Source organism: Anguilla rostrata, chromosome 2, assembly GCF_018555375.3.
Source record: "Anguilla rostrata isolate EN2019 chromosome 2, ASM1855537v3, whole genome shotgun sequence".
Classification (NCBI taxonomy): Eukaryota; Metazoa; Chordata; class Actinopteri; order Anguilliformes; family Anguillidae; genus Anguilla; species Anguilla rostrata.
Window position 1 is genome coordinate 28,233,535 of NC_057934.1, and position 17,458 is coordinate 28,250,992.

Consider the following 17,458-nt stretch of genomic DNA (forward strand, 5'->3'; position numbering starts at 1 on the left):
ATTTGTGTCCTTATTTGTAAACAAAGACATTTCCTTCAGTTTATATGGACACAAATAACCAATCAATTTGTAGTGTTTGTCTCAATGTGGAATTTGTTTGAAACCATGTCAACATCATTTTTAAATTATGTATGATTCGGTGGCAACTTCACGTTTGATTCTATAGCATTATAGACTTTTGTAGAGATTAATACATTTTTCAGTGGATTTTTATCCTTGCTCATATCCATGACAACAGTCTTGAATTGGTTAACATATTTTTTGGATAATTTTTCATGTGTTAATAAATCTCATAATATGTGGATGAAAGCTGACAGCAGTTATAGTGGCACACTGAAGAGCAGTCGCTGTAGTGGAATCAGATTAATTATGCATAATTAAGCTGAAGTGTGTACATTTTCCTCACTTGCTCTAGAATACTGTGTGAATTTTCTGAATTGAGGCTACCCCCCCACATTATGCCTGTCAGTTGAAAACGTCAATTATTTTATTGGGCATTCTATGTTGGCATCTGTCATGTGTGCCTTGTGTGGTTGCTGTGTATGCAGCATGCTCATTGGGTACCTCTGGTGGCTGGGATGTTTCTCTCCTGCAGCAGAAAGCAGATAACCCTGATGAGCTTGCAGAACTTGTGAACATGAACCTCGCACTGCTCTGCTCCATGCTGATGGCCCTGTGGGGGCAATTTCTGGAAGTAGTGTCCCTCCAAGAGGATGTCACCTCCCTTCTTGCTCGGGAGCATCACGCACTCAGAGTATGATACCATGTCTTTTGTACAGAATGTGCAGATTAATGTGTAATTTTACCTTTTACCAACGCTGGTGTAAGCACATGGTAACCACTCCTTATAATGCAAATGAAGTAATGCAGCAGTGTATTTAGACAGAGAAACACAGTGTAAAGCTACTTTGATACATTAGTGGTCCTTCTCCTGTAGGTACGAAGGTTTGCTGAGGCTTTCTTCTGTTTTGAGCACCCAAGAGACACTGCTTTGGAATATCAAGAACTACAGTAAGTTTCATATAAAGCTTTGATAAATCCACAATTACTGTGCATCACAGCAGGCCCAAGCAACCAGAGGGAAAGTCATTTGCATGCATGACACAATTTCCAGTTTGCATTAACCTGTGTATGTTGTATGAACTTCTGTAATCCAAAATACATTTGGTCATCTCAGGTAAATGGGTTATACAGTGTGAAGTCAGCTTGTAACTGGCCTTACATCACCACTAAAGGAAACTATATACTTTTAAGACGAGCTCTTGCAAATGTTTAGTTTTGAGGGAAGTGGATACGTTTATAGCTTTTATTCAAAAAGACCACTCATTCAGGAGATGGGTCAAAGATCCGGAGACATACCCCTTTATTTAATCAAAATGTATTGTCATTTTTTGTCAAAGAATAGGACTGCCAAAACCAAAAACAAATGAATCGCGCTCCTGCACTATCCTGTGTTTCTTGGCCATAAAAGTATTTGCAAGAGCCCTACACAGCTAATACTATATCCTAGTTGTGTAACTGTCAGATAAGCATACAGTGTTCAGTCACATTTGTTTCTTTATTTTATGAATCTTTGAAGTGTTAACAGAAAATCAGCAGCTTATCAAAAAGGCAACTCATGAGGCTGTCTGGGAGACTCAATTCTTTGTACGGGAATGTCCTCCTCTGTCCATAATTAACGCCTGACCAGTACCAACTGTGTCCAGGAGTACCTCAGTGAAACATAATTAGCCATGGTATTGCTTTTGCTTGGAAGAGTTTATGTTGCCATGGTGTCAAGCAAAGCAATTCTAGTGGACTACAGGGTGACAAAAGCAGAGGACGGTTGCAAGATTTTCGAATGTCTGAGCTTTCTCATCTTGACAGAGGATTGCAATGTTGGGCCTAAAATGTGGTTGGGCATTCATATGATGAAGAAAAATGATTATTTTTTTACACATTGGCATTCCTCTTATTGTCACATCCTCACATTTCCATGCAGTACTTAAAAATTCTACAGAGGAGAAGTAAATGGTGCCCTACCCAGTGCAGGGTATTACATTTGTTACAGATTGGAAATACTTTGACAGACAAGCTGTAAAAGCTCTTGAACATACATAGCTCTCCTTTCTGATGGTTTCTTGCTTGCCCCTAGTGCTCACAGCCACTTACAGATCACCACAGCAATCAAGAACTCAGCCTACTTCCTGTCTCTACCTCCTCTGCCTGTTGAGTGCTGACTTGATGAGAGACTGCTACTTCTGTTCTCCTCTCTCCTTTGAGAGTCCTGACCTGTTGAGAGATGTTATTGTTGCCTATCATTTTAAACAGGTGTTGGCATCCTTTTAAAGAAATTCAGTTCGCCTGTGATGAATGTTTTAGATTGGGCATCTTTTTAAAGTGATGCATATTGTATACTGCCTGTAGAGATGACATGTCTTTGTATGGGTGTTTTTCTTGAAATAAGTTGTGTTATATTGTATAATCTGCCAGTAGAAAAAGCAATTGTTTTATTCAAGTGCTAAAATGTATATCTTGTAAAATATACCATTCTATTAAACACAAATCAACATTCCTTTCTTGCTAAAAGATCGTGATGTGCCATGGCTTGGTGTCCACCATACAAGGAGCAGCTCCATCGCCAACAAAGTTGACAAGTCAGACCTGAAGGAGTGCAATGCTTTGGGCTACCCTAACCCAGACCCCAAACTTCACCAAACAATGATGTCCACTGCCTGGCCTGGTGAGGATGAAAAGCCATTAAAGCCACAGAAGGGGAAGCAAGAGGACTCCTTTAAGTTCAGGGGAAAGTCTGTAAAGATGAGAAAGAACATCAAGACAGAAAATTCCAAGAAACTAGTCAAACAGAGTTCTAAAGACTCAGTAGTTCTTGTTGGCTTCAAGTGTCTAAAAGTCTCTCTCACTGAAAGCAGTGGCAAATGCAAAGAAGATGAGTTGCCCAATCAAAAGGAGGAATGGGAGGCTTTACTGGGGAACTCTAGCGGTGATGAAAGGACTTCCACTAAGCAGTTGAATGAGCCAGAAGTTGCACCTTCCCTTCCATATCAAAATTCCATTGAATCCACAAGTGTCCATGTAACTAGCACTAAAAGAAAGGGAGGTGGTTCCTTTACTAATGATTTGAATTTGGCTGTAGTGAATAATGCCCAGACTGGAATTGGGACTGCAATTTTAGAAAGTGAAGCAGTGCATAAAAGTGAACTACCATGTAGCCTAAAGTTGGTCCAAGAACCTGAGCTGGTCCCGAAACCTGGGGTCAGGCATATTGAAGTGAAGCCAAGCAACAAAAACCCATATCAAGGGGAGAAAGTGACTGTCATAATGCCTTTTCAGACTGACATAACCTTCCAAGGTGCCATTTCTGATGTCACTCAAACAGACTGTACAAAATCACTCACAGAACGAGATTTTGTCTTTGAGAAGAATATAGGCCTAAAGTCTGATGAAAGGCTGCCAGGACTCAGTCAGGCAGGTGTGTCCACAAAGGAGATTCACCTGCTGGTGGGGGGTGACTCCATCAAGCTGGCAGACATTGGGGGGCCCTGTGCCTCATGCCACCTGTCAGACTCAGGGATTGAGAGTGAGCCTAGTTCTGGGTGGGCAGTGGATGAACAGGGTCACCAACCAGTAGCAAGGGCCTTTCAGGCCTCTCAGCTGATTAGGCTGGACTCCACGGTGAAAAGCAGTGGGGTAGAGAGTCTTTTTACTGAAAGTACCAGTGCAGTCAGTGGTATCCAATCCTCCCTCACGTCCATCAACTCCCTGCCATCTGATGACAATGCTGAGGATGGCTCTCGAGAATCCATGACACCCGAGGGTCATTCCACATTAGATGGGGTAAAGGGAAACATCTTCAGAAGGGATCATGGCAGGAAATCCAGCGTTGTGGTGCAGGAGCAGAATGTGGTGTTCTCTGGGAACATGGATGGTATTCCCAGCACCAACACTAACATAATTGGCACTACAGTCACAACCAGTTCCTGCACACATGGCACAGCCACAGTCTCCAATGTTTGCACAGAAGAACAGAGGTGCAGATCAGCTTTAATCAGTCTGAGAGCTCAACCGTCAGCTCCATCTTGCTGTGTCCCTATATTCCAGGATGCTGCCTTGGACACTCCAAGTTGTTCAAATATTGCTCTGCCTGTACTCACTACTGAAATCAAACACAAGGAAGTGGATGAGGAGACAAGTGATGTAAAAAGTTCCATAGAAGCAAAACAGGAGAACCTCCCCAGGGAGCCTCAGACAACATGTCATTCTAGCACCTCAACCACAAGTAGCACTGACATTGTCAGACAGGGCCTAGTCGAGAATTACTTTGGCTCACACTCTAGCACTGATATCTCTGAGATCAGCCCTGTGGAGACTGCTGTAGTCACCCTGGGTCAGGTGGCAACAGTAGAGGAGGAGGAGGGTGAGCCAGAGCATGAGATGATTGAGAATGGCTACTATGAGGAAGGGAATGACCATACCTATTTAAACGATGTTGAAGGGGCAGACTTTGGGCACTGTGATGGGGTTGAAGAGGGAGAAGAGAGGGGCTCTCATTTAGAACAGCTCAGCATGGAGCCCTTCCGTGAAATTGGAAACCTTCCCGGTGTCTGCACCCGCAGCTGCCTCTCCTTTACTTGTGCATTGCGGGATTCCCCATGCAGCCTGGGCTGTTCTCGGGGGAAGTTGGATGCTGTCACCAGACAGCCCTGCCATGCCCCCTCCCCTTCTGCTTCTGTCTCTTTGCACTGGTACAAGAATGCCCCCACCGCACAAATGAACGCGTGAGTACATCCACTATTTCCAGCCACAGTAGATCATACTACAGTGTCATCATTACTACCATGATACGTCCTCACATTGCTCCAGTGTGAATTAGGTACCAAAAGCTCACATTGTGGTAATCAATAAAAGCAGGCAGTAACATTTTACATTCTTCCTGTATCAAAAATCTTTCTCATTGAATCAAAATGAGAAAAATGTGATCAAAAATCATTGAACCAATTGCATTGACCAGGTGCACTGATCTCTGATTGTTTGAGAACCAAGCCGATGAGATGTATATCAGGTTCATATAACGACCATAGTAGCGTCACTGCATCATCACATGACGAGGCCTCGCCACATTGTAGCTTCAGTTTGGTCTCCAAACCACGGAGCTACACAAGCTCGCTCACAAATAACCTACAGCTACTAGGGTGTACAGCATCTAGCTTATTAGCTAAATAGGTTTAAGCCTGCTTTGGCTCACACAGCCTATAACCAATGGATGGGGAGCAAGCCAAATGTAAAATAACTAAAGCACCTGTTAACTAACCTAGTTAACCAAATACAAACTAAACAATCATTTTGGTAACTATTTGTGGCTGATTTCCTAGGTTTCGCGATGAAATTTTGGCGTAAAGGCTGCATTGAAAACTAATTGTCAAAGTCTTTGCATTCTCCCTATCTGACGTGATTTAGGCTGAACGGCTCTGTGTGGTTAAAAATAATTTCTCTGGCAGTTTACACAGGCCAACTGAAACCAAGTTTCCCACATGAAATAAGTTAAGAAAATATGCCGCAGTATGTCGTTTAGGCTAATATTATACCAGCAAAACGTGTCTCTCAAAATTACATTTAAGGTAGCACTTTACTGTGACAGGCAATTTCAAGAGGCCACCATGGATAGCCTGTAATCTTTGGCAATACAAGATTGAGATGTCAGGTATGCCATCCAGCCAAGTTATGCATTGGCGGGGCGGCATTGGCCCATACCTATGCAGCACCAAGAGTTCGGCGCTTTTCAGGGTTTCCTACAGAAATAACCACAATGACCACAGACTCTCAGCCCTTAAAAACATTTCTGTACCTTCTGACTCCATTTCAACTGACAGAATTCACAAGCAACTTCACATGCCCACACAATAAAGCCCCAAACTAAAGGGATTTTGCGTTTTCCCCTTCTTCTGTTTCCTGCCTGATTACATCATCACAAATGTTCCAAGCCCACAAATAATATGTCTCCCCATTGGACATTTAAGGTACATCAACCAATAAAAACACACAAAATGACATACAACACACTTTTTTTACTAGTAACAGCTTAGTTAGGTGGCTTACAGCTAATGGTGTAATTTAGCTGTTGTCGCTAGTTAAAAATTACAGCAGTAGCCATTACACTGCAAAAGGGACAACAGGACCATATTCACGTTATATGTCACTTGTGCCAATCAGAGAAAAACCATGGGCAGTGGAAAAACCACTGTTTTGAGAAGGCAGTACTTTTATAGTTCTTATACAGTTCTATGCTGCAAACCACCTACCTTTTGGAACCGGTGGAAGATACCATTAAGGTAAGAGTCAGAGCCGTGATATAGTTTATTGTTCACATACTAATTTAGTCCAACAGCAGCTGAAGATCAAGGTGAAATGGATTTTAAACACATGCTATTTAAAGAGGGAGGTGGTTTTAGAGTGAAAAATGCTTTTAAAACATTGTTGTGTGTTAGGCAAGACGAGTGATTAGGAAACACAAAATAGAGGCCAAAACCTTTTGCCCAATGTCTTTTGGTCACCCTTGGCCACCAGGAAGTTCTTAATATTAAAGGTCCCAGAAACTGGATTCAAATTTTCTTAATATTTATTTCAAATTTTTAACCCAATTTTAACCATTAAATTGTAATTAACACTATTTCATTATTGTCACCTGTTCAAGGACAAGGACAGGGTGAGGATGTATTCTGCAGTCATTAACATTCATATCCATAAGACACGTCATCTGTATACCTTCCTCATCGCTAGCTAGGTTAGAGCCAGTTAGAGAAGATTGTCCTATGCAGTAAGCGTACACTTCTAGAGAAAATGAAATAAAGCAACATAAACTAGGCTTTGCCATCATATAGTTGAACCTGAAGATCATTCAATGTGTAATAACGTTGTAACCTTGAGCTACTGTACACTAACATTAGACTCAATAGCAGTCTCAAACTCCGGACATTACATCCCAAAAAAGAAAATCTACTATTCTGCGTGTTTAAGCTTGAAAGCTATTCCGTGTGTGGCCTAAGGGAAAAAAATTATGACTGGATGTTCATGTTCAATCATGTTCAACTGTATCCTGACCTAGGTCATGAAAAAAAATGACTGATTACCATTAGTTTTTGGAACATTGCTGTGGGGATTTGCTTCTATTCAGCCACAAGAGAATTTGTGAGGCCATGCACTGATGTTTCGTGATAAGATCTGGCTCACAGTCAGCGTTCCAATTCATCCCAAAGGTGTTTGATGGGATTTAGGTCAAGGCTCTGTGCAAGTTTTTTGCACACAAAACTCGGTAAACCATTTCTTTATGGACTTTTGTGCATGGGGGCATTGTCTAGCTGAAACAGGAAAGGGCCTTTCCCTTCACTGAAACTAAGGGGTATAGCCCAAGCCATGAAAAACAACCCCAGACTATTATTCCTCCTCCACCAAACTTTGAACAGGTAGCGTTCTCCTGGCATTTGCTAAGCCCAGAATCGTCTGTCAGACTGCCAGATAGTGAAGCGCGATTCATCACTCCAGAGAATGCGTTTCCACTGCTCCAGAGTCCAATGGCAGTGTGCTGTACACCACTCCAGCCAACGCTTGGCATTGTGCATGGTGATCTTATGTGTACAGCTGCTCGGCCATGGAAACCCATTTCATGAAGCTCTTAGCGAATGCTTCTTGTGCTGATGTTGTTTCCAGAGGCAGTCTGGAACTCTAGCAAGTGTTGCAACCAAGCACAGACTATTTGTACATGCTTCAGCAATTGGCGGTCCTGTTCTGTGAGCTTGTGTGGCCTACCACACTTCGCAGCCGAGCTGCAGTTGCACCTAAGCGATTCCACTTCACAATAACAAAACTTACAGTTGACCGGGGCAGCTCTAGCAGGGCACTAATTTGACAACCTGACTTGTTGGTAAGCTGCTGTGTTATGACAGTTCCACGTTGAAAGTCACTGAGCTCTTCAGTACGAACATTCTACTGCCAGTGTTTGTCTATGGAGATTGCATGGCTGTATTCTTGATTTTATGCACCTCTTAGCAATAGGTGTGGCTGAAGTAGTTGAACCCACTAATTAGAAGGGGTTTCCTCATACTTTTGGCCATATAGTGTACATTCCTGAAGTGTCAGTGTGTGTGTCCAATAATTTTTATCAGGCCTGGGGGTACATACCGAAAAACAGATGTGACATACACAATGGCATATTGGTGCAGTTGGTTGGTACAGCAGGCCATCTGCAATATTTGTGTTCAAATTTCTTTTTGGTCTGTATATTGAATCTTTAAAACAAAATGATCACAAGAGGATAACTTAATATGATGCACTTGTTACATAAAAGTAAACTATACCACATTATAATTAAAGCTTTGCAATTGCATACAGAGCATCTTCATTTATTTCAGTGACAAATAATATTAGATCAAATTAATTTACATTAGATTAAACGAAAGTGCCCTGGAGTTGTTGAGGTCATTGCTATAGAAGGGAAAAATAGGGACACACCTGGCTATTTTGCATGTTTTTTGTGGGTTTGTGCACCTTGTGCTTTAATGTTAACAATCCTCTAACCTTTGCAAAAAATATTAGCACATCATGAACACAGGAGAAAAATGTTGTCTGTCCCCGTGTTACTGTTTTTAAAAAAATAGTTTTAGGAGGTGCCGTGTTTATGTTCGATTCTAATATGTTAAACTGCTTGGAAGCTAACTTTTCCTGTCTAGCTATGAGAGGCAATATCCATGTAACTCTAACAAGCTAGTTGATCATTTAAATAAAGTTGATGCAATAATATTATGTTGGATCATGGCGTAACATGCAACCATATCAATACAATGCGGTAACGTTAGATTTTGCTATTGTCTGTGCAAACAAGAGACATACTGCCATTCCACAAGAAAATATGAAATATCAATAACTTACTTTTACTTTGAGATGCCTTGGAGAAGAAAGATAAAGCCAGAATGTCTGTTTTTACACCACCTGTTTTTTTTTTCAAACTGTTAGCCGATGGCGATTGTGCAGATTTTTAGTTTCTCGGCAGATACCGACCGCTGGCCGATACATCGGTGCATCCCTAACCTGTATAGCTGCAAGCACCAATACACAGGGTCCCAGCACACTCAGCCAATTTGTTGCCACTTAACAGGTTGCCAATCGATTCCAAAATCTCTCAGTCATCACTGGGAGGTGCCCTGTACCACTTTCCTGTACCAAGTTACATAGGTCTGAGCTATGTGGTTAAGCTTAAACTGAGTACAGGGAAAAATGGTTTGTGGCATTTCCAAAATGGTGGTAATTCAGTATAGCAGCAACAAAAAAGGTACAGATTTATGTTCCAGATGAGGAAGTTCTAGATCACTAGAGCAAGCTTTAAATATCTAAAATACAGCAGTGATTTTTTCATGAATTTAGAAAAAAATACTGTGCTCTATAGCACCAAAATGTGACTGAATTGTAGTGCTGTAGTGCTGAGCTTGGTTTGAGAGTGCTAATGTAGCTGGAAAATTTCATTTATTTGTGTCACACCATTTGGAACTTATTAGCATTTTTGTGGTAAGTTACGCTCAAATACATTTTATTGGCTTACTGTGGCCATGTTTTTTGGAGTATCAACTTTCTTTATAAAACTTTTAAAGAGAACTGTCGACTGACCATATTACTGCAAGTTTCATGCAAATCGTTCAGTCGCCTTCGTTAGAGATGTCGTTTAAGCATTTTTCAGAGACTTCGGAATAGCAAAAAATCTAACCAGATGCACTTCCATGGTCCAAGAGACTTTTTTTGTCCAGTGCATGGAGAGGAATGTAGGGACACTAGTCCCATTTTTCTGTGACAGTTGGTTAAAAAGATATGATCATAGAAATATTGAATATTTAATTGCTATGGTGGCTCTATAATAGAGACTGTTGGGGTCCTCATCCTTAAATTTTACCAATTTTCAAAAGTTTTTACCAGTCCAAACTGACCTTATAAGCCTAAACCCGGGAGAAAAAATATATATAACTACAAGCAGCAATTAATGGGTTCCAAGCAACATTAGGTAATTCTGAATTTTTAATGAGTAATTGCACTCATTGTTTCAGCCTGACTCCGTCTACTACACAATTCAGAAAAATGCATCCTGTGGTGGGTGAAATTGCTGTGTCGGTCTCATTTGCATTAAGTATTCTGTATGATAATTATTTGTACGGCATAGGCTCATGAAACATAGATCAGACTCAAACAAGGCATTGCAGATCAAATATGAACCAAGATTCGGCGATTACATGGCCCATTTCTCAAATGTTTTCAGAAACATATTTTAGTGGACCATTCAGGTGGAATATGACAGAGTTTATGAACATGCCAGCATGTTTCTCCAGTTTGAAAAGCGTTGGGCCGAGACCAATCTAGCCAATCAGGTGCTGGCAGTGTTTCATTGTATTATAAAGTAAACTGACAAAATTGTGGGCGGCAACAATTTTCTGACTGGACTTGATTGACATCTACGTGATGTAGTAGTATCTCCAAAGAGGTAGTGAAATATCACGATTGGGGCAGGGCCAGAGTGGAATGCAGAAAGCATTTTTCAAATGAGGGCAGCTCTAAGACTTTTTTTCTGATGATATTATTTTAGAGATATAAAAATTATGGCATTAAAATGTTTCATTATAAAGTAGGCATAAAAACACGTTAACGGATTTAAAAAAAAAGTTGTCTTGGTTGAATTTCCCTTTAAGCTGTAAGAACACATATTGGATGAATGGTATTAAAATTTTCAGTCTCTGTCCCAAAATTTGGCATTGTAATCCCAAGCTTAGAATTCAGTATACATACAAGTCATGATGATCAAGCCATTGCTACGCCTGTCACATGCCCGCTGATAACTGATTGGCAGATAGCAGTCATATTTTTTCAGTTATGACTGTACATCCAATAGAAGACTAACACAAAGGCATAGCTTGTAAAGTTTCAACTTGATTGGTTAAGCAACTGAGGTGCTACAGACATATTTATTTTCTTCTTAGCATGACAGCTGTTGGCGAAAAGGCCGCCAAAATTAACATGCTGACTCAGAGGCACCCACTGCATATATATGGCAAGTTTCATAATGATCGGCAGTGTCAGGCTTTTTTTAAAAAAACAGCTCTGGCATTTGCGATATACCGGCCATATTTTTAAACCCAACCCCTATTCACCCTTTGCAAAGCCCAATTCCTCTTGCTTACTGTTGCTATGTCTGTCAAGCTTTCTGTGGCCATCTAAAGCACACAAGGCATTTTCAGCCATTTCAGCATGTGAACTACCAAAGGAAATATTAAGTAATTTTTGTAAAAAATGAATCTCGCTTTCATTTTTTCTTTTGGCAGCATAACAGCCTAGGACTAGTTTTCAGTAGGTTTTCTCAGAAACTCTAAATGGTGGAAAATAAACCTGCATATTTGCTATAGTGCCCCTAATGGCTGACCGCTCCCAAATTTTACATAGTAGTACCAAGTCAAGAGGTCAACATACGCACAAAGTTTCATGATGATTGGCCATTGCGAAGCCTCTCAAATGGCTGCTGATAACTGATCAGCTGATGGTGATGATAAGCACCAGATATTATTAAAAAATTAAATACACCAGCCAGTTGGAAGAAGTTTTCATATTATATGATTCATAATGTTAAAAAATAAGCCGTAAGAGATCCATACTTGATGTGCATAAGAAAGTTATTGTGAGAATGTTAATGTAAAACAGCTTAAATCGACATATGATGCTAGACTGAATTGCTCACTATAGGTGGATTAGAGTAGATGCTAAGGTGGGAGCTAAATTAGCTGATGCTGTCCGTCTGTAGCCATTGATAGTCTTAACACTGTTATCATGTAGCCCATATTGTCTAATATCCTTGTACTGGATGCACAGGGACACACACAATTGTTATCAGTCTTCTTGTGTGAAGTGTAATTTAGCCAAGATAGCTAAATTATTTTCAAGAAAATGCTCTGGTTGTTGGCTTTGGGAAGAATCCTCCAACTTCGATCACCTCTGGCTTAAACCTGAACGTCAGAGTCAGAGTCATCTCAGTCATTGAAAATCTCCTTTTATTCAGAATCAAATATTTCAATGCTGTCCATTTCTGTCATCTTTTCATCCATAAGGTATAATAGCAGAACTGTATGTCTTCCATGTATTAGGCAATGTCACGCATCACAGGAATCATTTTCTGGCATGACTTTGGGTGTTTTTGTCAGGAGTGATCCATTTGTCAAACATGAAGCCGTACTAACTACAATTTCAGCTTAATTTAATGAAAAGCCTTTAGACTAAGATGAATTGGTCTAATTGGGGGATGCCTTTATGTGATGCTTACCCTTTAAGGTTGATGGTTAGGCCTACCATCCAGAGCTGTCTGAAAATCATGGAAAGCACTGACTATGGGAAACCGAGGAAATGGAAAAACAACAGGGAAATTCACTGACAAAAAATGGCAAAAATCACGGAATTTGTGACATGCAACTTCCAAGAAAAACACCCAGCCATACTAATGACTGTATTACTGTATCCAGTGAATGATTCTGGTAGATCACCATCTGCAGTATACGGAGTGAAACTGGTTCATTCAACCAATTAATGCAGAAATCTGTGGTAAACTGTGGGTGGACGATTCTCTCCAGAATTCTGCAATTCAGCAGACATTTGGCTGTATTTATTATTTTCTTTCCCTCAGCATCACAATAGCCTCTTTCATGCTGTGTTATATAGCTTTGGCCTTTGTGTTGTGTATGTAAATGTATGACTTCCATGACAATTTGTTGCCACATACGAACAAACATAAAATATGAATTCCAGAACCATATGCTTATTTCCTGACATGCAAGAAGTTCTCACATTTTTGGTGTGAAAAGTTATGTTCTTGATCAAGCATGTTCTTGTTTGTGTTAGGATTTTTTAAGAAATGGGAATAAAATGTATACAAATACAGTACATTATCAGTGTAAGAGATGTGTAGAGAAGAATACTCCGATTTTTACCTAAATCAGGTCACCAACTTGTCTAGGGGATCTGGGGCAAAGATTATTTAATAATGCTAGAATCCTTTATGATATTTCCTAAAAAAGATGCAATGACACACTTATTTTCTTTTTTTGTGATATTCTCTATTACAGGAAATAGGTGAAACATTCTGTGTTTTCATGTATATTTTTCTTGGTCAGCTTTGTCCAGGCTAAAGAGGACTTGAAGCAACTGAAGTTACCAGGTTTTCTGTACAGTAAGGTGCCTGACCTGGCCTCCAGCATCCCCTACTTCAGTTTGGAGGAGGAGGAGAGATCAGAAGAGGGAATTCATCTCATAGTTTGTGTCCATGGCCTTGACGGTGAGCAAAAAAAAAAAAAAAAACTTTTAAGGTGATCCTGTTCATATAATTGGGATGGCAGGTATGCCATCCAGCCAAGTTATGCCTTGGCGGGGCATGGCCCATACCTATACAGTACCAAGAGTTTGGCACTTTTCAGGGTTCCCCACAGAAATAATCGCAATGACCACAGACTCTCAACCCTTAAAAACACAAATTTCTGTACATTCTGACCGCCATTTCAACAGACAGAATTCATGAACAACTTCACATTTCCGCACAATAAACTAAGGGGATTTTGCGTTTTCTCATCCTCCTTCTGCTTCTCCTCCTACAAATGCTCCTAGCCCACAAAGAATGTCTCCCCATTGGTCATTTTAGGTAAATCAACCATTAAAAACATTGAATGCAAACACAAAATGATCATAACGTGCAGTACAACTTTGCATCTTTAATAGAGACAGAGCGCAATTAAGTCCCGCCCACACCGGAGGGGAAAACAATTCATCGTTCTCCATTGACTTTGTATTGCGTGAAGGTGCCTCCTTGTCACTTTCGTCTGCTAGCAAACAACAGTAAAATGCCTAAAAGCTGGTGTGTGGTGGGATGCACTATCAACTGGGTAAAGAACCCAGAACTAAATTTTTATAAGCTGCCGAACCGAAAAACCTATCCTAACATTGGAGTCTAGTGGCGTGTCGGCTAGCTACAGGCTACAGTACGTTACTGTCATTCGAAATAAGTTGGAGTTGGCTAGCGACATTGTTTCAACAAGCTTGTAGATGGCTAAGAAGGGGAAGTTAAAATGATAGCTACTTAGCTAGCGTTAATAAAATTGCAGGTAATAAGTAGCTAACGTTAGCTAAGTTCTAGCTGCCATGTTTAAACTACGGTTAATTTCTGCATCAGTTTCACCAGAAGCCCCCCGAGCCAAAGACAAATACCGTTTTTCAGAGACCGTTATAACGTTGTCTCTAGACTAATGCAGGTAGACATAGGGTGCTAAAATAATCCTTTGACATGCTTAAATCTAATGTTTTTAGCTAGCAACAGGCATTTTGTGAGCGTTTCAGCCCTTGGTTGCATATTGTGGCGCCGATTGTTTTCCCCTCCGGTGGGCGTGGTTTTCAGAGTATGACGCGTGGCGCTCTGTCTCTATGTCTACTTCCCTCGTAGCCTAGTGAGTAGTGCCTTTGTCTTTTGGTTGGAACTGTTTACTGGACTGAGAGACCCGGGTTCAATTTCCTCATCCCCCAGCCCCCCTGCAGCAAATCTCTAAACTCAGTACACTGGCTTGCTGCCTAACTATAGATACAACATTTAAACTATTGCTTTTGAATCTGTAAAATCTTTCCGGGACAGTTCCGGTTTCGGCATTTTCAGCATGTTTAACGTTAGCTACCTTGGGTGTGAGTAACTTCCCATTCCTGTACGTCGAAAAACGTGTTTTTCACAAGCGGCCAAAACCAGACGTTTTTTAAGCTCATTTCCTGGTCTTGTTGTTCCTGGTTGCTCACTAGCGCCACTGCAGTTGGCTCCAGTATAGGTGTTTTCATATCCGGTTTCCATGTAAGTCTATGATACAAATGCGGTCAAAATACAAAGTCAATAATTTTTTCTCACAAGAACAAATAGTCACAATATGTGTATTTTATTCATCTTATGACTGTCCATGGGTCGATTTCATGATTTATTGTGTCATTTGGGCACTGTTATAATATTTGTTGTGGACCAATGAGGTACAGTTTGCGTCACTTCCTGATTAGTGCGGTGGACTAAGCTACAGTAGGGGCTACAGTCTATGGTCACTGGGGTGGGAGGTGGCGCCTCTTGGCCTTGACATTGCAGCTCCGACTCATCGTACACGGTCCTTCTGTGCGAAGTCAGAAAATGCAGGTATCCCATTTCGTAGTGATTTCATTATGGCGTGTGCTATTTACAGCTGAACTAGACGACCATAAAATAACCCTCCTCTGAAGTTTTTTCGGTAGCCAAGTCATTTTTACTATTTCCTTTAGCCTACTTAACCGAATAATTTGTTGGCAGAAAGCGTAATCAGCTAACGCTTATTTGCTAAATTTGGTAGTCCAGTAGCCTATGCTAAAACAGTTCGCAACTTCGGCTACCAAGCCATTTGACTAGATAGCTAACCCTAACCAGCAAATATTCAATCTGTCAAACATGTTTGACGGCTTGTCAATCGTACACATTCCGTAAATGTCTACTTGAGCCATACTTCACGGATGTGACAAAGCTACTATAATCCCAATTTTGGGATAAACACTGCAAAATTTTCAGTTTCACGAAGCAAATTAAGAGTCTTAAGATTTATTTGCTGGATAACATACGACACACGATGAAATCACACACACAGAATTTAACGAAATTAACCATCATTGTAAGACTGGCATTTAGAAAGGAACATGTTTTTAGCATTTAAGAGACCGACAAGAGCATTTAAGCCAGTGGTTCTCATAATCAGTCCTGGGGGCTCCTTGCGTATATTGGCTTTTCTCAATGTAGCCTACATTATTTTTGTCTTCATGCACCAGGTGGAAAACTTGCTCTACAAAGTGCGTTGTCATATTTACACGCCTGCAGATCAGTTATTAAAATACTTGGTAGATTTGTTAATCACCGCTGACAGTGTTAATTTTTATTCGTTTAAAAGTGACTTGCGAACGATTGGTCAGCTAGTGTCACCCAGCAAGTGAACACCACAAACGGCGGTGGAGTAGCAGTTACTGGCTCGTTAACTGACTGTGGCGAAAACCTACGGTGATAACTTGCTCAGTTAACAGCAGGTCTACCAGACAGTTATATGAAAATTAGCCTAGTCAAATCACCAGTAGCCTACACATCTCTGATTGATTGACCATCAGTGTAGTCGATATTCTTCCCCTGTGGTTCATATTGCTAATGCGTGAGTTATCCACGGATAGCCTACCTAGCTCACTGGCAAGCTATGCTAGCTAAGCATATTCGTTTTACTGAGAAACATAAATTGAAGATAACTGAACATAATTTTATTATTAATGTCATATATATAACGTGATTACATGACGCAGTCACGGATCAAAATTTAAACTCCATAAACATTTGATATAATATTTTAAAACATAAGGGCAGTCAGCTAGCCTCGAGTTCGTTCTGCAATCGTTCGTTCAGGTTGATGGGCTTTTCCGCACCGGACTGTCAATCACATAGTAAAAATCACTGAACCGCTTAACTCTATGGTTTTGGCTCCAAATCGACAACATGGCCGCGCCCGCCATTGAGCTTCAAAATGTGTTTTAGAGACCCACGGAGAGTCAATGGGTGACGTCACAGTAGCTTTGTCCATATTTTTTACAGCTTGCCAGGTTAAAATTAACTGTGACAATGAATTATTTTCCACCACGTAAGTAATTAAGTTCATGTAAACCTAACCTTGATACACACTCCGCTCTTGAGCGTCTAGCAGCGATTATAGCCTAACTATCGAGATTCTAAGTAACTGGAGATAAAACTTTTTTTTTTGTACTTCACGTAGATCATAAACCCTTGAATATAAAAACGACTCATTGAAATCGGTTGAGAAATGTAAATGTTATAGTGCTTTTTATCCAGAAAAACCGCAGCTCCCCCATTTACTTCTATTTGTTTTCGGGCCAGTCTTGCCTGGACCAATATGGCGGCCACGTTGACGTATCGCAGCCTGGGGCCAAAGCGGCCAATGCGGCGTCTATGTATATATGTCTATGGGTAGCAAGCTTTGCTCTAATACAAGCAACAAGCTTAGCAACCTGAGAGGAGTGTCTGTGTATGTCGTCAGCTAAAAGCTTTTATGTTTTATTTGCAGGTAAGACCATATGAAGCGCAAATTTTCAATAGTTTTAGTGTGCGTACAAATTCCTGTTGACTTTCACATGCTTGTACACAAGAATGTTGTAAGATAATGTTGGCTAAACTGGTTAGTAATATAACTAGCTTCTTTGCCAGCCGCAGGCAATATTGTTTTTCACATGGTTAGCTAGCTACGTTACAGTGGGTTCTTCATGAACCATATTATAAGGCTTATTTGTGCGTTGTAAAAACGAGACTTCATTACTTTTCATGGCATTAATCATTTCTGAGAAAAAGAGTGTGATACAG

The 17,458-nt window shown here is 40.6% G+C and overlaps 1 protein-coding gene across 1 annotated transcript in view; it reads left to right on the forward strand.

Moving 5' to 3' along the window:
• The window catches only part of LOC135249537 (protein FAM135A-like), an 84,874-nt gene that overhangs the window by 44,805 nt on the left and 22,611 nt on the right, over positions 1 to 17,458 (forward strand). Inside the window, exons 12-16 of the mRNA XM_064325151.1 lie at positions 596 to 754; positions 938 to 1,011; positions 2,135 to 2,212; positions 2,544 to 4,778; positions 13,185 to 13,345. Of these exons, the coding sequence (XP_064181221.1) occupies positions 596 to 754; positions 938 to 1,011; positions 2,135 to 2,212; positions 2,544 to 4,778; positions 13,185 to 13,345 (2,707 nt within the window). The remainder of the gene's footprint in view (positions 1 to 595; positions 755 to 937; positions 1,012 to 2,134; positions 2,213 to 2,543; positions 4,779 to 13,184; positions 13,346 to 17,458) is intronic.